The 23615-nt window shown below is 36.6% G+C and overlaps 1 protein-coding gene across 1 annotated transcript; it reads right to left on the bottom strand.

The window, feature by feature from the left end:
• Window positions 1-23089, bottom strand: LOC133879873 (protein VASCULAR ASSOCIATED DEATH 1, chloroplastic). Its single transcript, XM_062318673.1, has 18 exons — window positions 22728-23089; window positions 20795-20854; window positions 14852-14902; window positions 14265-14330; window positions 11984-12079; window positions 11738-11839; window positions 10790-10890; window positions 10494-10696; window positions 9602-9642; window positions 9344-9431; window positions 9133-9219; window positions 8952-9006; window positions 7731-7797; window positions 6853-6952; window positions 5345-5406; window positions 5207-5246; window positions 4787-5085; window positions 1-382 (listed from the first exon to the last, which is right to left on the bottom strand). The coding sequence occupies exons 1-18, from the start codon at window positions 22920-22922 to the stop codon at window positions 149-151; spliced, it is 1947 nt and encodes a 648-aa protein (XP_062174657.1). The 5' UTR covers window positions 22923-23089; the 3' UTR covers window positions 1-148.
• Window positions 23090-23615: the final 526 nt, after the last annotated feature.

Genomic DNA, 23615 nt, shown 5'->3' with positions numbered 1-23615 from the left:
TTTGCGCAACAGGATGTATTGGTACCACTGGTTTTTGAGTCAGATACAAATTTGACAAAGTTCCTTTGCATGATTATGATACATTTTTTGATTACATAAGGAAAAGAAGATTTACCATATGACAAGAAGTATAAGGATATACATATGACTATTGTTGCTTACCGAGATGCTCTAGGTCTTTCAGTTGTGCTTTCAACAGTGTATGCTCATGTCGCATCCTCTCGAGCCGGGCCTCAACCGTGTACATTTCGTCTTTAAGGTGGTGAATTCGCTTCTCCATCCAAGCCATTGCTTCAGATGATCTGCCCATGCCACTCATGTAGCCAGTCTGAGGGTTCACATGGATGTGTTGGGGCCTGGCTAATAGCACAACTATGCTCAACTGCGCCAAAGAAAACAAAGCAAACTCTTATAAGTACCGACCTTCATCATTTTCAACCTTAAAACTCATAATTTTGGAGATGAGTGTATGGTTACTTCCTAAATACTATAGAACTCTGGAAAAACTCCAGGCTACTACAAACATGATTCAAATAATTAATGAATATATTTATGTACTCTGAAAAAACTCTAGGTTTATCAACAAATCATTAGACCTACATGATTCTTTTCTTATTTTTGATAAGTTACACACACATCAAAGGGCCTTGAATTCATGACTTCACTGTCTTCCCTATTATTATGTTAAAAATTGAAATTGAGATATATTTAAAATTAAGGTATATTAAAATTTGCCCTCCCAAACTAAACACTCCATTTGCACCCACCCACAAAGGCACAAACTATGACTTACTGCAACTAGCTCTCCCAAATTACCATTTTGTTCCTAGTAGCACCCTAAGTCAGATTTTTGTTCTTGGTAAAAAGCTGCGGGAAACAATTGGACTATATGCTCCTAAATCTCATCCGGATTAGAAGAGATACCACCATTTATAACCAAATTCTCTATCGTGTTGCATTTTCTATTAGAGTTCGCCATCCAATGGAAGAACTTGGTATTTTTATCCCTCTCTTAACCAAAATGCCCTCAACTTTTGCCTCCATCTCACCTCCTCCAAAACAATAGTCTTCTCCAGCTTAACTGTATCCTCATCCTTCCTCAATTTTTCCTCATTAGAAAGCGATTTCTGTTCTTCAATTTCATCTGGCCCTTTCAAATCCTCAAGAAAAGCCCTTTTATTCTTCTCCACATTACCAAGCTCCGTATCATTCCACGTTTTTAAGCCAACTTTTAGAGCTTTTTTTTTTAATTATTATTTTATTTTTTGGGCCAAAACGAAGCTAGGACAACCATGAAAACAACAGAAAGCCAACTAGTGCAACACCACCTCCACGAAACAATATGATTTCAGCCACATGTTTTCAAATTTAAAATAACTTACACCCCTTTGAAAGTCGCCACAATCAAGAAGAATGGAGAAGTGATATGAGAGAGCTCTAGGTAATTTACTCTGGATAACATTCGAGAAATTATCCTCCCATTTAGGAGATGAGAAACATGTCGATCTAGATCACGAAGGTGAATCTCGATTCTTAGACCATGTGAAATTCCCATCCTTGAAGGGTATATCCATAAGACCCTCCTCAAAGATAAAAATTCGAAAACTCATCCATTGCTAAAGAGAAGCTGGCCTCTCCTGATCACTCATTAGGGAAGCGGGTCATATTAAAATCACCCCCAATGCACCACTAATCAAATCCGCCAGCTCCTCCTATAGCAATCAATGCTCAGCATCAGAATTAGGGCCATAGAAACTAACAAACGTCCATTCAAATTGGTCGCTAACACTTCTAAATTTACACACCACCGTATAATTATATCCACGGACTTCAATTTTTTCCACAACTCTCCTCTATATAAGTTATTGTTTCATGAATTGTAGTTAGATGCTTTGTTTCCAAAATAGAATGATATGAATATAGGATTGTGCTTCTTTTTTTATTAATTATTTTTTTATAAGTAAATGAATTTCATTAAAAACCAAAGGACGCACCCAAGTACACATGAAGTATACAAGAGAAATACCTAACTAGAAAAAACAAAAAAGATTAAAAAAAAAAAGTCATGAAAACTAGAAATATGAAAACAATTGTAGGCAGCCATCCAATGAAAAAGGGTGTTGAAGAAGAAGGCATTTACCTCCCCCACCGTCTTCTCACTGTCTTGAAAGTTTTCGTCATTTATTTCTCTACAAATATACCACATCATGCAGAGTGGAATCATCTTCCAAACAGCTTCACTTTGAGGACTATCAAACTACCCTCTCCAACAAGCGAAGAGATCTCTCACTCAACGAGGCATGGCCCACGCTAAACCGAACAAACCGTATATAGGGTTCCATAAGGCAATAGTTGTCTCTTAATAGAGTAAAAGATGGTCAACGGTTCCCCCACTCTTCTTACACAAGCTATACCAATCTACCACAAGGATATGTTGCTTTGTTAAGTAATCTAAAGTGAGGATCTTACCTAAAGCAGCAGACCGAGCAAAAAACAAACCAACTCTCAACTGCCAAGGGGAATTAAGACATTGTAGAATGTTCTTACATCAAACCACCCTCTCTTGGAGGGATTCCAACAAAGCTTGTCTACACTATTCTGTTTCAATCTGATGGAACACAATTGATTGAAAAACAAAATTAATAATTCCAACTCCTACTCAGGCACCGCTCTTACAAAATTAACATTCCGTTGCGAAGAGTCATTAGAGGATTGAAAATGAACTACCGCAAATGCATCCCAAAAGCAAGCAATGCTAAACAACTCCAGAAACACTACCATAAGGGGTTGCTCCCCACACTACATGTTATGCCAAAAACTAATCTTTGAGCCGTCACCCACCTCAAATCTAATATATCTAGAAAACTCATCCCATTCTATAATGGAAAAAGTACAAAATGTCACCAACAGTCCCCTTGAGACCCCCTACTGAATGATCTCAATGACATTTAAAGAATTCTTGATCAAAACATGTTAATTAGCTAGCCAAAGGAAATTTTTTTATTTTTTTATAAGTACTTTAATCTCATTAAAAAGCGTAGAAGGGCACAACTCAAATACAAAGGAAGTATAGAAGAAAGACCCTCGATTAGGAAGAAAAAGAACAAAAATCTAAAAATTCATAAAAACTAGAAAAGTATGGACTATTATACGCCGCTATCCAAGCATAAAGGGATTTGAACAAAGCAGTATTAAGCTCTACCACCAAAGTCTCATAATCTTCAAACTCCTTGCGTCCCACTCTCTCCAAATGCTCCACATTAAATACAGAGGTACCATCTTCCAAACTTCTAAAATGTTACGGCATCCCACTTGACACTCCAACTAGCCGACAACTCTGTAACCATTCTAGGCATGACCCATTCTCTACCAAAAAGACGAAAAATCAAAACCTATAAATCTCTTGTCACTTCATAGTAAAGGAGAAGATGATTTATGGACTCCAAAATCCTCTTGCACATACAACAATCCACCATAATGACTTGCTTCTTCCTCAAATTACCCAATGTCAAGACCTTCCCTAGTGTTGTCGTCCACACAAAGAACGCCAATTTGAGCCTCAACTCTCCAAATGCTCTTCCGAGGAATATGGAACTAGTAGGAAAAGAAAATGCACGATAAAAGGATCTTACTTCAAACTTCCACCTTTTGAAAGGGGTCCAACAAATTTTATCATCACTGCCTTGTATCAATATGGAGTAAAAAAGATAAAAGAAAGAAGTAACCAAATCCACCTCCCAATAATACACTGGTTTGGAAAATGATATATTTCACTAAAGATTTCCATTAAAGAACAATATATGATCCGCCACCTACGCCACCTTGCATTGTGAGATACTACACAATCTCGGAAAATTTTCCTTCATGAGCTGGTTCCCACAACAAATCATGCCAAAACCTAATCCTAGACCCATCTCCAACCTCATATCTCATAAAACTTGAGAAAACTCCCCACCCCTTACTAATATATTTTCACACTCCCACTCTGGCTTGCCTTTTGAATTTACTCATCAAAAAAAAAAAAAATGTTTTCACACTCCCACTTTGAAAGGCCCCACTAACTCATTGGAACGCAAACCACCCCTCATGATATCAAATTTGGTTTCCACCACCAATCTCCACAAAGCCTCCCTCTTCGTAGCATTGCACGATAACCATTTCCCTAGGAAAGCTCGGTTAAACTGAATGAAATTTCTTATCCCCAAACCACCTAAACACAACGGAGAACAAATCTTCGACCAATTGACTAAATGGAACTTAAACTACTCACCAATTTCACCCCACAAAAAGCCCCTTTGAAGTTTTCCAATCCTTTTTGCCACACCTACAGGAATGGAGAAAAGGGACAAATCCTAACTGGGCAAATTGGAAAGAGTACTTTCAATCAAAGTCAATCTCTCTCCCTTAGACAAATAAAGTCTCTTCAAACCAGCCAAACAACGTTCCATTTTTTCAATAATATTGTTCCATATAGACTTAGCATGCCAGTTTGAGTTATATGCCAGTTCTTATGGTAATTGGCAATTACCATATCATACGGCATCATCAAACACACTACATGCAGGACCTTACCAATGACGACAATTTCTTAAATTGCATAGAAAAATAAGTCCAAAATTGACTACACCCTTAGAGGCTATCTTTTAGCCATTCATAAGGCAAGTAGACTGCATATGCCACATCCCAAAGCCATCATAACATATCATACTAGTATTCATCCCTTGGAAAAAAAAAAATGCTCAATTGAAAGAGCAAAAATGTAACAAGCTGGTAGAAAAGTGCGTACCTGCATCAAGAAAATCACAGCAAAAACCATAACTGCGAGTACTGAAATATGGACTTGACTTCTCAAGGATCCTAACTTCACTATAGATTCCTTTAACCAAGATGCTAGGGATGTAGCATCAATGAAATTTCCATGCAAACGATTGCCAACTTGTTGGTTAGCATCTATGGGATCAGATATCTGTTGCGTTCTTATATGGTCACTTGACTCAAATGACCTTTCCAAAGATTCCCCAGTGATTACTTCACTCTCGAAGTGAGCTTCACCATTCTGAATCATGCTATCAGCAGCAACTTCCTCTGCTCCAATGAGAAGAAGCACATGATTGGTTAAAATAATTGATCATCTACAACAGCCAAAGCATAAAATTTCATGCATTGGAGAAACTACTGTAAATATAACTATCTACAACAGCCCAACCTTCTTTTTTTCCAAGGTTCTTCTTCAACAATTCATGTGCCTGAAAGAGCGACAAATATACAAATTCTTAAATGGACAATCTAGCACTTATGTACTTCAAAATCAAAACTGCATTTAAATTGAACAGAAAGACATTACCATGCTTATCCAGTTCAAATAAGCTTCTCGACATTCTTCAATGGTAGAATGCACTATTTTTCCTGTGACCACATACACCCATCTAGTATCAAATCAAGCCCATATTTCAAAGTAACACTTCAATCAAGATAATAGCAAGCCTCAGCATAAACCAAATAATATACACCCATCTAGTATCAAATCAAGCCCATATTTCAAAGTAACACTTCAATCAAGATAATAGCAAGCCTCAGCATAAACCAAATAATATATATATATATATATATAGAGAGAGAGTTATTTAAAGGAGCGACACTGTTCAAAATCTGAAAATTCAACAAAAACATATTCTATTTGAACCAAATGCAGTATAAAGTTGAGGAAAACACAAGACAAAGACTCATATGCCTTGAAAAACCAAGTAAACTCAAATCCTCTCAGGCTCATCCAACACAAGCACTAGGCATAGGCATATAGGATCATATATGCATATATTTGCCTTCACTGAAGTGTGTGTGTGTTCTTGAGGCTTCACTTGACATTAGAGAAAGTCCTATTTTCCAAATAATTTCAAGTCACTAACCAACAAAGTAGTTTGTCTTAAAATCCTGTAATTGTTCATTCTGAACTTTCATGCGCTATATCCAAAAATTAACTTCTGCCTTCAGCCTGGCATGTTATATATGTCAAATCTAGGGTTTCCTGCTAAACTACAAAACAATTTTGCATTAGATAGGAAGCGTGCCATAAAACTTAAATTCTATGAAAGATGTATTTACATAGTCTGAAATTTCATTTCTGGTTTTTTAATATTAGGACATTGGTCCAAACTTTAGAACACTACAGAAAATGAAAAAGAAAAAGAAAAAGAAAAGAAGAAAAAAAAAAAAAAAAAACTTAAGAAACACCCCTATTATTATTATTTTTGATAAGTTAAGAAACACCCCTATTTTACAATGCAATTTATATAAAATCACAACACCTCAATCTATTCATCATTTAAATTAGTAATAAATTATATAAAGTCATTTATCTATTCTGTACAAATTTTTAATGCCATGAGAACACATGCAATATGACAATTAAAACCAATCAATAAGTAGCTCCTTATCAAAATCATCAACATTTGTGATATTTGAATTTTGGAATGTATAAATGTGTATATATATATATATATATATATCCCCGTTGCAACATTAGATTTACAGGGCAAGCAGACACATCAGCTAATTACTTGGCTACCCCATTTGAATTATTTTCACCCTGAAAACTACTTGACATCTTTCTTGCCTACTCAGTGGAAATAATAAGGGATGAAACTAATCATTTTCGAATCAATATCATGGTAGAAGCTGAATCATGTAAGTAACAACTAAAAGGAGTCCCAATTCCCCACTGTAAAAATCCTTGAAGAATAAATGTGCAACAGGAGACAATTTACAATAAGGCTTGCAGGGGCAATCCTTTCTGTCAATGCTCAAAAAAAGCATGATTAAACTAAAACAAGACAAAGTACTGGCAAGACTGACCTTTAAATACAGTTTTCTTGGAAAATGCCACATTCACATATATATGCAAAATGCAGCATTCTTTCGATTCATCAGCATCTCTCTCAACGTCCCAAAGCCCCTGATGTTGGATCCAGGAAAATAAGTTAAACAAACTGAGTTACAGTGTCAATAGATTATGTAAGCATTTAGTAGAGTAAAAATATAAGAATGACCACAAGCAGACTATATAGATGCACAAGAACGACTTGATTAGTTGGCAAACGGAATGCAATACTAAGGAAGAATGCCAGATAGACATTGATAACCAAGCTAAATGAGCAAGGTGCCTCTGTATTAAAGCTTTTAGTAACTTTTTTCCACACAACTACCAGAGGGAAACAATTTTTTTATTCTTGATATAGGCCAAGGAGCACAATGTTCTGCTCCCATAAAATCAATTAACATGTGATGCATATTTCCTAGAAGCATGGATCAGAACCAACTGATTTAAAGAAACTAAATAAACAAAGAAATAAACTCAAATTGTAAATTGCTAAAACCCAAGAAATAAATGACATGCAGTACTTCACAGACCAGGCAATGACATAACCATAATACAACTCGACAACCTCTGTTTTAATAATAGTAGTAGTAGTAGTAACAAAGAAAAGAAGAAATGAATGTGCTATAAGGTAAAGCAGAAATGAATGTGTTATATCATGACCTGCTTAGGGCTTGTTTACAAAGGCTAAGGAATACCTCCTTTCTACATCTTTAAACAGACTATTCTAATATCTTAACTATTTATCAAAATATTGGATATTTCGAAAAGATATGCAGCTAATAAACTACATAAAAGCCAAATCATTCATAAATGTAAGTTAGACATGTCCAAAGAACACAGATATAGCTTATACCTCAACACGGAAATAATCTGCGTAAGGCACGTCGCTGATTTCTTGTGATGTCTCGATAACCAAATGACTGGAGAAGTAAAAGTAGGAATATCACAAAATAATATACAAATTGGTAAGATACACCATTTTGGACTGAAATAAAGTTACCTCAGATAAACAACACTCAAGATTTAAACGGATTAAGGAAATTAAAGAATTGACAATTATGCATAAGTAGAAAAAGAACCAAAGAGAATTAGTGCACTAGCAGTTCCATATCATTTCAGCATAACAAATGCACACCCCTACCCAATACTATGATAATGACAGTATATCTACCTGTGCCAAGACAAGACTGCATCTATATGCTGAATTTGCTTGCCCTCATATTAACATAGTACTAATATTATTACGTTTTCACATTCTTTACATCAATAATCACTCTCTAGCCACTTCTACTTATAAATATTGTCACTAAGCAAAAAGAATTAGCGCACTAGCAGTTCCATATTAATCATTCTTTACATTAAGTATTTTGGGGATGTAGACTACCCTTATATTTTTACTCCACTAAATGCTCAGGGCTTTGATCAAATTGCCTAGACAAATCTCTTCGTAGAACACTCTTGATTGACTATGCGAGTTCTTATTCTAAGCCATTTATTCTAGCAGCAGTAAAGAGAAACAAATATGACCAGCTCATCTCTCTTAACAGAATCTGTTATTTATTCAGGGCTATTTTTGTTACAAGTGACTCATTCTCATTCTAAGTAACACAAAAACAACCCACAAGCACCAACAACTCCATCCAAGGATCATTACAATGACGAAGGTGACAATGATATAGATGATAGTACTGATCATAGTAAGCTATTAAAATAACTATAGAGCTGGATATTCCAAATCAGAGCAATTAATTAGCTAATAAAATATCTTTAGGGTAAAGTCCACATATCCCCCTCAAACTACCACCATATTGACAATATTTTAGTAGTTTGGAGGGGACATTGTCCCAATTGAAAGTTTGGCGGGGACATTGTCAAATGGGCGGTAGTTTGCGAGGGGTATATGGACTTTTCCCATAAACTATGATATGCAAAAATATAAATTAATAAGGCTTCATGAATGATATGCAACACAGTAAAAGTAGGAGTATGTAAAATTCTTAACTAGGAAAAACAGGATAATTGCACAACAAATTCAAGGTAATTTTTTTCTGACATAATGAAACACATTAAGTACCTGTTTCTATAAATTCGAAGTTTCTGGATCTCTTGGCAGCTACCGAACTTTGCACCTTAATGACAACATGAGATGTTAATATTAAACACACCAAAATACCTTGCAGAATGTGTTAATGAAACGTAATTGATGAGGCAAAAAGAAATTTGAAAGAAAAAAAATTTGAAATACACAGCCATACCAAAGTAGATTTTTATTGGATGTTGAAATGACACGTCACGAGCATGCCCAAATTTTTCATGAGGATACCAAGAACTGCAATGAAAGTCTGAAAAGCATAATAAAGTTCACAACGTAAACAAATGAAAAAACATATGTTCAGGATTCTTCAATAAGAAAACTAAAAAGATGCACATTCAAATATAAATCCCAAGGAGTTCTGAGCAGGCTACCTTTATCTCCGCATCTTTTATGAAACAATTCAATGAAATTAACAGCATCATCTGAGAAAAAGAAACTAAAGAAGTCCTCCACCTTTATCTGCAGTTAATAAATTGAAGTCAACTTCAAATTAGCTTTGCAATAAATGCCACTGGTAATCGAACTCAATAAATTGGTACAGTGAAACTTAGAGGTAATGAAATTTAAGGATTAAAACATATGTGATAATTTCAAAAGGAAAAAACAAAAAACAAAAAATGTAACACTACCTGAAACTTTGATTCTGCAACCTTTGTATAAAATTCTGGGACTGCATGTAAGATAAAGCAGCTCAAAATCATGACATAGATTACAACTCTGAGTATAATAACAACAAAAGTACCTCCCTAAAGAGAAAAAAAGTACTAAAGGAAAAACTCTTCAGTTAAATTTCTTAAAATTAGCTCATAAGCAGTACACAAGCAGCATTGCAGGTGGTTGTGCATGCAAACAAAAACACGTGTGTGAGTTACTTCTTCCACAACATACATAATTTTCCCAAATATAAATGTGCTGGTGAAATACATGATAAACTGTGTCATTCAAAGACAGAGAGACCCCAAATAGTTATGCTGATTATGTATTGTCACATCAAAGGCTTTGGGCCTAGTTACATTCTAATAATTAACTCCATTGCCAATTAGATAGTAGAGCAAGCCAACTCCCTTTGATCCAAGTTAAGAACTAAGTTAGTAGGTAGTAATGAGTTGCTTCACCTTTTAGTGGTCAATGGGTTATTTTATATATACTAAGCAATAAATTGTATTGGAACAAAAAAGGGCACATCATAGCATGTAGGGAGGGTACAAGAGAAATGTTAAAAAAAGAAAAAAGGTCTAGAAACTTCAGAATTGATGAAGATAAACCACTAGTAGTTGTCAGCCAGTCAACGCTCCTAAAAAAGCAACATTTGCCAATGTGTTTTACAGAGGGATGGAGCAACACAAGGACAAACTTTTGGAAAGGTACATGAGATTGAGAAACTGTAGCCTAAACTGAAAAGTCATAGCAAACATATCGCAATACTAGAATGATTAAACAATAATATAACTTAAACAATGAGCTCCAATCAGGCAAGTGGCGCAACAAAGCAGCAATCCTAGCAGTGAAGAGTAAACTTACTCTTGGGGGCATCAAAGTTCTCCTGCTTCCATATCCAAGTGTTTTCTGAAGATGAAGGTTCAGAATTTACACCTGGTTCAGCATTTACAACTGGTTCGGCATCTACCTTTACGTTATCTGGCTGCTCTGAAGCTGTTGCTGCCACTGTCTCAACTTCAACATTGATAGGCACTGAATCATTTAATACAGGAACATCCTTATTCCTGATTCACATACATGCAGTTAAACCAAAGTGAGCCACCAAAAGAAAACAAAAATCCATGCATAAGTGTCATAATTATAGCTCATGGAAATACCTGTCAATAGAGTCCAATTCATTGGCTGGACTTTTAGAGAAATTAACCCTTTCAATTAGAACCCCTCCATTCTCTTGGCTGCTTGATTCAGATATTGGTTCCTAAGGTAAAAATCAGGACGTTAGAGAAAAGAATTAGAAGCCAATGCAATGATGTTAAACTAAGTGGGGTGTTTAAATCTCATTATTTGATAATGCAACAAACTTAGGTGTCTATACATGTATGCTTTGGTTAAAGTTAGATATCTTCTCACATATCAGCATAAATGTGGATTTATAAAGAAGAAATACTAGCCAAAATTTCAAGAAAGTTGTAAAATCTCATATATGCATATAGTGCTCATATTGTAGGCAAAGAAAAATACATGGATCCAAATTAAGTCACATGTAGGTTATGCAAAGACGAAAGAAGTGAATGCTTAAATAACAAGTTCATAGCCAATCTATTTCTAATGTCCTAGTATGATACAACTTGTTCATAATACGACACAAATCTACTGCAACAATCACTTTTTTTAATCTAGCGCACATCTTTAATACCAAGAAAGTAATAACCACAGCAGCACATATACAAATTATGTCAATGCTCTCAAACAAATAGCGAGGCTCCTAAATAAAAAAATTCCTCCAGTCCAACTGAAAAGTTTAAACCAATCAATTCCCTCATGAGTGGCTCATCCAGGAGGTTGGACTACACATAAGCCACACCAACAGGAAGACCACTTCCAATATTCTCTAAACAGAGAAGAAGGGTGACAAAAACACATTCTAATCTAAAACGCGCACTGAGTGGTTAAAAAAAAAAAAAAAAACTTCAATAACAAGAACAATATAAAGAGAATTTTTATTTTTCAAATAATATTATAAGTCAAGCATGTTGTAGTTTATTCTATGTTCTTGACAAAATGGCATATATTAGAACCAAATAAACCTGTTATAATTAAAATACCTGATGTTCTGTGGCTGTTTTGGGATCATTACCATGTTGCAACCATCCATCTTCTATGATCTTGAAAGCTTCATCACGGGACAGAAAGGATGCGAAGAAGTACTGCCAAATCAATAAGTGGATTAAGATATTGCAGCTGATACTGAAATGACAGAGATAATAAGACAAATTTCAGGCCACATTTTTAAAGACATCATCGCTACAAAGCCAAAGTCAAAAGAAATGATTTTCCACATCTATCATTACCTTTTTGGCTCCAGCAAAAATTTCTATGGCATTAGGGAAGATCCCTGCTGTCTTTGCCCTTCGTACGCTAGTGACTTCATGGAAAGGGATTATTTTCTGAAACATTTACCCATCAAAATTTTGGTGTAATCGAGATTTAAAAAAAAAAGGCACTCAATAAAACTTAATGGCCAAATGAAAAATCATAATATGGATTGCTTTATGAAGAACCGATTCATGTCAATAGAATCTAGCATAACAGTCCAACTTCGAAAAACTAACTTAACCAACATAAATCCCATAATTTTTATCACACCTCTCATCACTATAAATCTCAATATATAAATTCCAAATATATATACATATATATAGACACACACACACACACACACAAACATATATATTAGATATGTACAATTTAATGTAGCCCATGTCAAAGAGTAAAACAAGAAACCTGGCTACAAATGCTCAAAAAAATTATTAAATAAGAAAGGACCGTGCATATCTAATTAGATCTTAGACAACTCAAGGAGCCCACTGACAACGGAAAACAGACTGAAGGTTGCAGAATTCTTGATATCTATGTTTAACTGTAATTTGTGACTTTGAAAAGCCACCAAGAACCTTTGAAACAGTGAAGTTTCAACTATGCCCTCAGCGTGGCAAGTGTCACCTCAATACAATGTCATCTTATACCCATTTTTTAGTGAAAGAAGGACAAACATGCGAAATAGAATGATCAATATACTGTTTCAAATCAAGTAATGATCCACCATATCTCTAAACATGAGGGCCATATTCTAAGATTTTGTGCTGGGTTGAATCTAAGGGTATTGAAGCTTAGGAAACAATGACCAAGGCCCTTACTCACGTGCATGCCAGGCAATCCTTATGCACCAAAGAAACTAAGGGCAGCTCTAAAGTGAGTTGGCCCAACACAGTCCTCTCAAACTAGGGTTGGCTCCTCGCGGTTCTCCCTTTAACACCAAAAAATGGTTTATTAAGATTGGATTTTATAAATATAAATGCAATGAATTGTTTCAAAACCGACCCTAATTGAATTGACCCCCATCCTAACAAAATTAATTTGATTGATACATGGACTTATCAATTCAACATAGATACGAGATATTTCGTATAATCATTGATAAAAAGATTTATTTTACTTGTTCCACGAACTTAATGGTAGATAAGAACCGAACTATCTCATGACGTTCTAAAACCAACTCACGTACCACTTGAATCAGCGAACAACCGAACCCTTAGGACCTTCTTCAACACTAGGATGATATCAGTCAACATCAAGGTTCCAAACAACTCTGTCGGTAAGAGCTGTTGGGAGGGGAAAAGCATCTAGACACCTAAAAGAGAGCATAAAAGACTATCTGAATCTTCCTAAATTAGCCGAGCACATGAAAGTCACTAAATAGTGCTTTCAAAAAAGCAAAAGCATATCAATTCATTGAGGCAACTAGTCTTGGTAAGGTTTACCACTGAATGAGAAAGGCCCCTGGGAAGATAGAACATTTATATGACCATTTCAAGATGTTTTATTTAAGACATGTTGGGGGGCGTCTAATGTCCCCATGTATGATCGAAGACCTTCAAACACTTTAAACAACATTTATTTAAAAAAAAAAAACTCATTTTATCAACTTCCCTTCCGCTTTCATCTTTCAAAATTTAACCTAACAAAATACAGAGTAGCTCGGGTGCTTCTAATATTACATTTATTTAGCAATATCATGATCAAAACTAGTCTAATAAATTGTAAGAGACTGGTCACTACGAATATGAAAGTTACCCCCCCCCCCCCCCCTTCCCAAAAAACGAAGGAAAAGAGATTTTCAGTATCAGGTGATTTTCAGTATAATGTGATTTCCAATCCCCTTCTTGTTTATTAGATACAAAGATACAGAGCCTATTCACATAAATGAAAATGAACTTCCTGAGAAATTTAAACACCGATTAGGTTATAAGCTAGTAAAGTTGAGAATGAGCTGAACCTTCTACAGGAAAAAGAACATCCACAGGACAGAATCTTAATGCATGCTTCTGCCATAAAGGGCTTTCTCTTACATCTGTTTCACTGAACATGTAACTATTCCAAGTTTATAGATTTTCTATCTAGAAAGAAAGAGGGGCGGAGCAGGTGGGAGAGCCGAAAATATTTTAGTAAGGAGACAAAAAGGAGATAGGATTATCAACAACTTTTGTGTACATGTAATAAATATACACCCCGCAGGTGATTGTAGTAATTGGTTTACAAGCAAATGTTTAAAGAATAGGTTCATCAACTTACCTTTGTCTCAAATCCGAATATGTTAGAGTAAAAGCAAATATAATGAACAAACAGGTACATATGACCCTGCAAGAGAAAAAAATTTTTTTGATAAGTAATTTAAAATTCAATAAAAAAGCACAGAGGGGCGCAACCCTAATACACGGGAAGTATACAAGAGAGCCCCTAAACAGGAGGAACAACTAATAAATTAAGAAAGTCTACAAAAGTAGAAACACCTAGGTGGCAAAGATGGGGAGCTATCCATAGATATAGCGTGTTAAGAAGACATTAAGTACATTAAGTACATTAGGAAAATATTAAGTACATAGGAAAAAGTACAGAATATTAAACAATAAAGCCTACCATCAAGGACTTAATATGGATATACAAAAGCCAAAATGGCACTAGACAACCAATATAACACTGCCAACCAAAAATAAATGATGGTAACTTAGCAGGCCTACCAAGACACTAATATAAGGACACAAAAGCAATTAGAAGAAAATAAATAAATAAAAAATAATTGAAAAAAATAAAAACCATGCACTTTCCAAACTCAAAATCTTCAATAAAGATTAAGGGCTTAAAAAATGATTTAAGATTACCTGAATAAGTATATTCTCCTGGAAAGCACAATTAAAATCTTCGACAAGGACCTATTTGAGAAGTGGCAAAATTAAACATGTCTTTGAATAATAAAACAAAGGAGAGCATTCAAAATTTTGAATACATTAATCTTTACACATGTGCATATATGTATATATAGATTGGTCGAGAGAATATGTGCAAATAGAGAGAGAGAGAGAGAGAGAGAGAGAGATAATAATAAAACAAAGGAGAGCATTCAAAATTTTGAATACATTAATATTTACACATATGTGCATATATGTACATATAGATAGGTAGAGAGAATATGTGCAGAGAGAGAGAGAGAGAGAGAGCAATATTTTCCGAACAATCAACAGTTTTAAAATTTTTTTTGATAAGTAAGAGTAATATCATTAAAAACGCTAAGTGCAATCAAGTACACAGGGGTATACAAGAAGGGCAGTTAAGAAGAAGAAGAAAACAAAACAAGAAAATCATTAAAACTAATCACTAATGATCTGTTTGGATTCAGAATAGAATTTAAATTCTATTCTGAATCCAATTCTACCTTCAATGATCACTGGGACCCATGCACAGTGCGTGGGTCCCGCATTTACTTAATAAAATAATAATAAATTATTTTTTTAAAAAAAAATAATAATAATTTTTTTTTATTTTTTTAAAAAAATAATAATTTTTTTAAAAAAATAATAATTTTTTTAAAAAAATAATAACTTTTTTTTTTTAAAAAAAAAAAAAAAAGGCAGGGTGGCTGCCGGTTGGTAGCCACCCCTCAAAGGGGGTGGCGCACTGCCACCACCATAGGTGGCCAGGGGCGCCACCCCCGACACTTGGGGAAGGCCGCGCGGCCTCCCCCGACCTCGGGGGTGGCCGCGCGGCCACCATTAAATCTAGGGGTTGGCCTCGCGCCACCCCCTGAGGTTGCCGGGGGTGGCAGCGCGCCACCCCCAACCACTTGGGGGTGGCCGCGCGGCCATCCCCGACCACTGGGGGTGGCCGCGCGGCCTCCCCCGACAACTGGGGGTGGTCGCGCGGCCATCCCCGACCACTGGGGGGTGGCCGCGCGGCCACCTTTAAATCTAGGGGTTGGCCTAGCGCCACCCCCTGAGGTTGCCGGGGGTGGCAGTGCGCCTTCCCCAACCACTTGGGGAAGGCCGCGCGGCCTCCCCTGACCACTGGGGAAGGCCGCGCGGCCTCCCCCGACCACTGGGGGTGGCCGCGCGGCCTCCCCTGACCACTGGGGGTGGCCGCCAACCGGCAGCCACCCCTTGCTTCTTATTTTTTTTTTTTTAATTTTAATTTTAATTTTGTTTTTTCTTTTAAAAAGAAAAAATATTTATTTTTTAATTAAATCATTATTATTTAAATCATTATTTCACATAACTTTTCACAAATACCAATCATTATACACAACTTTTCAAACTTCCAATCATTTCTTACTATTAAAAATAATATTTTTTAATCTAAAAATTCAACACCTAAACACAACTTTTTGCCTCGAATTTCGCAATTAGAATAAGAATTCAATTCTAATTCTAAAAATTCAATACCCAAACGCACCATAAAGGTGTGAGGAACGCAGTCGTTCAAGAGTACAAAGAATGAAAGAAAAATGAAATGAGCTCCTCTATGGTTCTTTCTTTATCCTCGAACTACCTATTGTTGCGTTCCCTCCACAAGCACCGCATAAGGCAACAAGGAACCATCTTCCACACGACCGCACTCCGAGAGCGATCACCCGTCCACCAGCAAGCGAATAAATCTACCACTCGTAGAGGCATAACCCAAGACAGACTGAAGCGACTAAAGATGGCATTCCAAAGAGCGCGTGCAACCTCGCAATGGAGAAGGAGGTGATCTGCAGACTCCCCATTCATTTTTGACATGCAACATCTATCAATCACAATGACACGCTTCTTTCTAAGATTATCTAAGGTAAAGATCTTCCCTAGCGCTGCAGTCCAAGCGAAGAAAGCCAATTTCAAAGGAACCTCGGTCCGCCAAATACTTTTCCAGGGAAATTGAACAGCCTCTTTGCGAGCAAGAACCTTATAGAAAGATCTAACATCAAAAGTCCCATTGTTAGAAGGAGACCACCAAAGCTGGTCTACCCCATCACAATCCACTCAGGAGGAGTATAATAAAGAAAAGAAGGAAGCCAAGACGTCCACTTCCTAGTCGTGGGCCGCTCGAAAGAAGCTAACATCCCACTGATACGACCCGCTCACCACAACCAAGTGGTCTGCAAAGTCTGCATCCTTGTCTTATGTCATACAAAACTGGAAAAACTTCCTTGAGGGGCATCTCACCACACCACACATCATCCCAAAAACAGATCCTGGACCCATTTCTCAAAATAAGTCTGGTATGGCTACAAAACAAGCTCTACCCCTTCCTAATGTTCTTCCAAAGCCCCACTCCGTGAGACCCGGGGGAGTCTAAGGAACACCAACCAGCCCAAGTAGAACCGTACTTTGCATCCACAACAGATTTCCACTAAGCCTCTCTCTCATGGGCATAACGCCACAACCACTTCCCTAAGAGCGCCTTATTGAAGATCCTCAAATTCCGAATGCCCAAATCACCTTCAGAAATAGGGGAAAAAACCTTGGACCAACTAACCAGGTGATATTTAAATTCTTCACCTGTGCCTCTCCACAAGAAATCTCGATGCAACTTCTCTATACGACTAGCAACACTGGAGGGAATAGGGAAAAAAAAGAGAAAATACGTAGGAAGATTGAAGAGAGTGCTCTTTATAAGGGTAACTCTACCACCCTTCGACAGATACAACTGCTTCCAGCTAGCCAACCGCCTCTCAATCTTACCAACTACCTCATCCCAACAGGACTTAGCCTTAAAAGGGGCCCCCAACAGAAGATCGAGATACTTTAAAGGAGAGGAAACTTCACAGCCCAAGATGCCAGCCAATTCATCCACATAACCCACAAGAACCAAAACTGATTTAGCCAAGTTAATCTTTAAATCTGAAACAGCTTCAAAGGACAAAAATAACAAACATAGATAATGAAGATGATCAGGATTTGCCCCGCAAAAGACTAAAGTATCGTTTGCGAACAACAGATGAGAAATGTTAATCACCCCACTGCTGCCAAAACCCACAGAGAATCCTGAAAAGAAGCCCCTTTGAACAGTAACAGAGAACAACTTACTAAGGGCCTCCATCACAATGACAAACAAGAGAGGCGACAGAGGATCACCTTGTCTAAGGCCATGAGAGCTGCTGAAAAAACTAGTTCGGGTGCCATTCACCAAAATAGAGAAACGCACTGAAGAAATACAATGCGCTATCCAAGAACACCATCTCTCCCCAAAGCCACATCTTCTCAACATATACAATAAGAAATCCCAGTTGACATGAGTATAGGCCTTCTCAATATCTAGCTTGCAAAGTAACCCTGGTTCACCTGATTTAATGCGACTATCCAAACACTCATTAGTTATAAGAATTGAATCAATAATTTGCCTACCTTTCACAAAAGCATTTTGAGGATTTGAGATAATCTTTTCCACAACCCTTCTAAGTCTATTTGCAAGAACTTTTGCAATGATCTTGTAAACGCCACTTACAAGAATGATAGGTCAAAAATCTTTAATATCCACAGCCCCAGACTTTTTCGGAATTAAGGCAATAAAAGTGGCATTAATGCTTTTGACAAACTTGCTAAGGGTGTCAAAGTCCTAGAATACAACCATGAGATCTGTCTTAATCACATCTCAGCAGTCTTGGAAGAACGCAAGAGAGAACCCATCAGGACCTGGTGCCTTATCACGATTCATGTATTTAACCACCTCTAAGACCTCCCTTCCCTCAAAAGAAAGTTCTAAGGAAGAGGCCTCAACCGCATCCAAAGTGTCGAAAGCAAGGTTATCCATCCTAGGCCTCCAACGGTGAGGTTATGCAAAAAAAGACTCATAGAATTGAGCAACATGATCCCTAATAACCTGTTGATCGGAAGAAATAGAGCCATTGACAGAGAGCGACTCTATGGAGTTAGACCTCCTATTCGAGTTGGCTATTCGATGAAAAAATTTAGTGCATTTATCACCCTCTTTAAGCCCAAGAACCCTAAACTTTTGTCTCCAGCTAATCTCCTCATGTAGAATAGAATTCTCCAGATCTCTGATGACCACATATTTCCTCACCTTTTCTTCGGGAGTTAAACCACGTTGTTCCTCCAACCTATCAAGAGCACTCAATTCTTCCATGTGCATTTTTTTTGCGGAACTCCACATTACCAAACTCTTGTCCATTCCATCTCTTGAGATCATTCTTTAAAGCCTTGAGCTTTTGAGAGAAGTTGAAGCTAGGTGAGCCTTGAAATTTGTAAGACGCCCACCAAAGACGCACCCTATCCACAAACCCTTCAGCCTTTAACCACATATTCTCAAACTTGAACAGTCTAGAACCCTAATGAATGCCACCACAATCAAGAAGAATTGGAAAATGGTCAGAACACAGTCTTAGAAGCCTTTTCTGTAGAGAACCTAGAAACTTGACTTCTCAATCTGGAGAAACGAGAAATCTATCAAGACGAGACCAAGAAGGATTCTCTTGATTATTGGACCACGTAAAAGTCCCTCCTGCAAGAGGGAGATTCATAAGGCCCTGCTCGAAAATAAAGTCTGAGAACTCCATCATAGCAGCGTTAAGGATCCTTATTAAGAAATCAGAATTAGCCACATGTATTTTTTTCATCATTTTATATTTATCTAAACTCATAGTTTCTCTCACCACCCTATTTAACAAATCATATTTTGATATTTTTATCCATCTTATTTTAGGCATTACCTCTACCTACTCCATCAACTTGAATCAAATCACTCTTTCAAAGGAGGTAGGTCTCCACTCCCAACTCTAATGTCCACCCACATAGGGAGGGGGGATAGAGACCCACCCCCTCTGGAGAGCGTGGATGGGTCGTCCATCCCTACAGAAAACCTACTCCCTTCGCTCCTCTCGTGGATGCATGGGGGTGGGTCTTCCACCCCTCAGAGGGCAGGGAGTGGACCCACCTACTCCGCATCTTTGGGTCATCCACCCCCAATGGGCCCCTCTCTAAAGGAGGAAGGGGAAACCCACCTCCCTCTTCCGATGAAAGGTTGGCGATTGCCACCCATAGAGGTCAGCCTCTAGCTATTTTTTCTGGTTTTTTTGTTAAGTTTCTTTTATGTTTTAAAAACACTTCTCAATTGTTTACTTTTTAGAAACACTTTTTAGTTTACCAAGGTAATTTTCTTCTATGAACCCTGCAAATTTTCTTCTATGTGCAGAGAGGACACACACACAGATATATATGTGATACGGTATATGTTTGAATAAACACAGAGGAGGTGCAACTCTAGCACACAGGAAGTATACAAGAGAACCCATGATCTATATATATATATATATATCTGTGAATTAAGGGTTTCATGTATACATCATGTTTACTATGGGTTGCGCCCATCTGCGCTTTTTGAAATATATTTTACTTATCAAAAAAAATAATATTAATCTATGTATAACATGTACTATATGCATGTATAGTATAGCATATGTGTATATATTAAAATATCATTTGCTTATGTATACATATATAGTATGTCATATGTTATCTACCACTAATATATATACTTAAGTATGTATTATGCATAATTTATGTATATATCATATGGTATTTAATAATATGGTATATGTTTGTACATAGTATATGATATCATAATAATATAATAATAGTATCCGTAGATATAACCCCCACATCAATATTTTCAAATCAAATGTGAGAAACAACAGACACCTCACTAGTCAAAGAGACGATCAACTACAAACCATTGAAAAGAGTCACTCACTCCAAAAAGATATCACAAAACCCTTTTTTGATAAGTAAAAATTTTTTTTGATAAGTAAGAAATCACAAAACCCTTAAGCCACTCACTTCATCTGGTGGAAGACGAAACAATTGTCGATACTCTTCACTCTTCAATGACGCTGGAGACTGTAATAAAAAAGCATAAAACTAAATGGTGTGAGTAAACAACATTCTTGAAGTATTTCATTATCCACAAAACTGTAATGTTAACTAAGAATCAGAATCCAATATAAAAACAAAAGGGGAACTTTGACTAGTATGGCATATACATTCCTAACTTGGAAGCTATAGATACTTTTTAAGAACTAGAATAACGACGCATAAGCTAACTTTGTAGGATCTAAGTTCTATGTATAATAAAGAGGATCTGCCTGGATGAAGCGCGATCCTCATGCGATTATTAGGAAGAGCAATCATAACGGCGCTCATATTCCCATATATATGAGTACACATCCTTATTTGTCACACATAAGCAAATATGCCATGGCACCCAATAGGCACATAGAGAGAAGCCCCACCCACATAATTTAGCGCTATTTTTTTTTATAAGTAAATGAAAATTCATTAAAAAGGTAAAAATGCGCAACCCAGGTACATAGTAAATATACAAGAAAAACACCTAACCCGAAAAAGAAAAACACGAAAGCTAGAAATAATAAAGAAGTCAAAGGGAGTTGTCCAGTGCTAAAGAGTATTGAAGAAAAAAGTCTTTAGTTCCACCATTGTCCTCTTGCGATTTTCAAAACTTTAGTCATTTTTTTCTCTCCAAAGACACCACATTAGGCAGGAGGATTCAACACACACCCACACGTGCCGACAGTACTCACGGTGAGGAGAGAGAAGCTCTCATTCAAAGTTCACTCACACATGACTCTCCTAAATGTATCTGACCATATGATACAATATAGTTTGTTTTTGGTACTAAAATTTAAAATATATATATATATATATATATATATATATATATATATATATATATATATATATATATATGCCTCAAAGTTTGTGCCTTATCCAGACTGAGTACTAGGAGAACTCACCCAAGATTGAACCCTCAAGATATTGATTTCACTTTAAAAAAATTTCCACCCATTAAAGTTGATGCTTTTTTTATAATAGGCTATGCAACTCCCCCAAAAGCTTTTCAACATTGAGATAATTTGTCATAAATTGAATAGGACTGATCGATCAAATATATAAACTTTTTGTTGATAAGAAAATATATAAACTCATTCACAGTAATTCTACTCAACAAACCTGAAAGAAGATGGTTCCATTCATCTTTTGACTATCTTTTGGTAAAATTATAAACTGGATGGCGCTGGCACTAATCAAGCATAACCAGAAACTAAATGTGCATGATATGCATAATTCGAGGCGTTAAAATATTGATTAAATGATTAAAATATTTTTCTTCTTTTTTTATACCTTTTTCATCTTCTCCTTACTCTTATAATTGGCTATATTCTCCAATTCATGATTTTAAAGGAGCCTTTTATTTTACGCACTTTTTTTTTTTTTTGGATGAATTAAATCTATGTTAACCAAACTCAACCAAACAACTCTCCAGTAAACACTGGAATCAAAGTTCCTACAGGAAACAAACAACTACAAACTCAAACCAACCAACTTCAACCAGAGACAATGCCCCAGTAAAGGAGACAAAGTTTCCAGCAAGAACAATACTAGCTGCACAAAGCGACTTGATATTGCCCGTAACAATTTTGATTTCAAGAAAAATTAGGGGAATTTCAATAAAATCGGTATCACCAAATAACCTTAAAGCGAAATCCCAGTTCAACTACTACTATAGAGCTGTTTTCCTTACTTGAGCTAAATTCTTCAACTCTTGCTACCAAATTTTCATATAAAATTCATTACATTTAAAGTTGAATTTCACTTTCCTTCCTTTTCCACACGTTTCTCGGAAACCAAACAAAGAACTAACTCAACTAAATTCCATACATACAGATATTTGTGGAATTGAATTAGGTTGTACCTGAGCTTCGGCATCTTTGTAAGCATTAGGCGAGGAATTGGAGGAGTCGTTGCGATCAGGCGTTTCGGCGGAGAAGGAAGGTCGAGCGGTCGACGAGGATTGAGACGCCGCGTCAGAGGCCAGTCCGGAAGGCGACGGGTCCGTTGGCTGCGACACGTCGTCGATCCTCGCCGCGCTCTCCGAGGCCGCTTCCATAGCGCACAAACACAGAGAGAGAGAGAGAGAGAGAGAGAGATCGGGGGCTGAATGGAGTCCAAGAGTGGTGGAATTTAGGGAAGACGAAATGGTGGTTGGGTTATTCTACGGTTCGCGAAAACGGACAGAGGAAGCGTTTCTTTGCAAGTCCACGTCACGGTTTCTTCGAGTTACAAGTCCACGTCACTGGGGAAAGGGATATTTAGTCATAGACGTTGACCTTCTTACACGTGGCTAGATTTAATTTTCTCTCTTAAAATGTCGTGCAGTAGACGGGCAAAATAGCGTTGAAAACGAAAGAAAAAAAGCAATAAGTAGTAGAAATTACTGGAACATGTGATATTGATAAGATGTTTATTAGATGACAAGACTCCTACTTTAAACAACTAGATGAGTCCACTAAAAAAAAAAAAAAAAAAAAAAAAAAATCCCTGATATCCTTAATAATAGGGAAAGAGATAATTAATCTTATCCGAATGATCGGATCTGTCAAAAACTCTAGCATGGTCCTTAAAGTGTCAGGTGGCAATCAATTACTTGATTAGTATTGGAGAATATTTCTTTAGATATACTAACGTAAATTTAAAGAAATCACTTTTCTTGGCAAATTACTTTCTTTTTAGTAAGATCTTCCATCATTTTCTATTGAAGTTTAACTATTTAGATTATTTAGGCAGGTGATTGTGAGTTGAG

Source organism: Alnus glutinosa, chromosome 10 (assembly GCF_958979055.1).
Source record: "Alnus glutinosa chromosome 10, dhAlnGlut1.1, whole genome shotgun sequence".
NCBI lineage: Eukaryota > Viridiplantae > Streptophyta > Magnoliopsida > Fagales > Betulaceae > Alnus > Alnus glutinosa.
The sequence above is the reverse complement of the archived record's forward strand: the minus strand, read 5'-3'. Positions and strand labels throughout refer to the sequence as shown.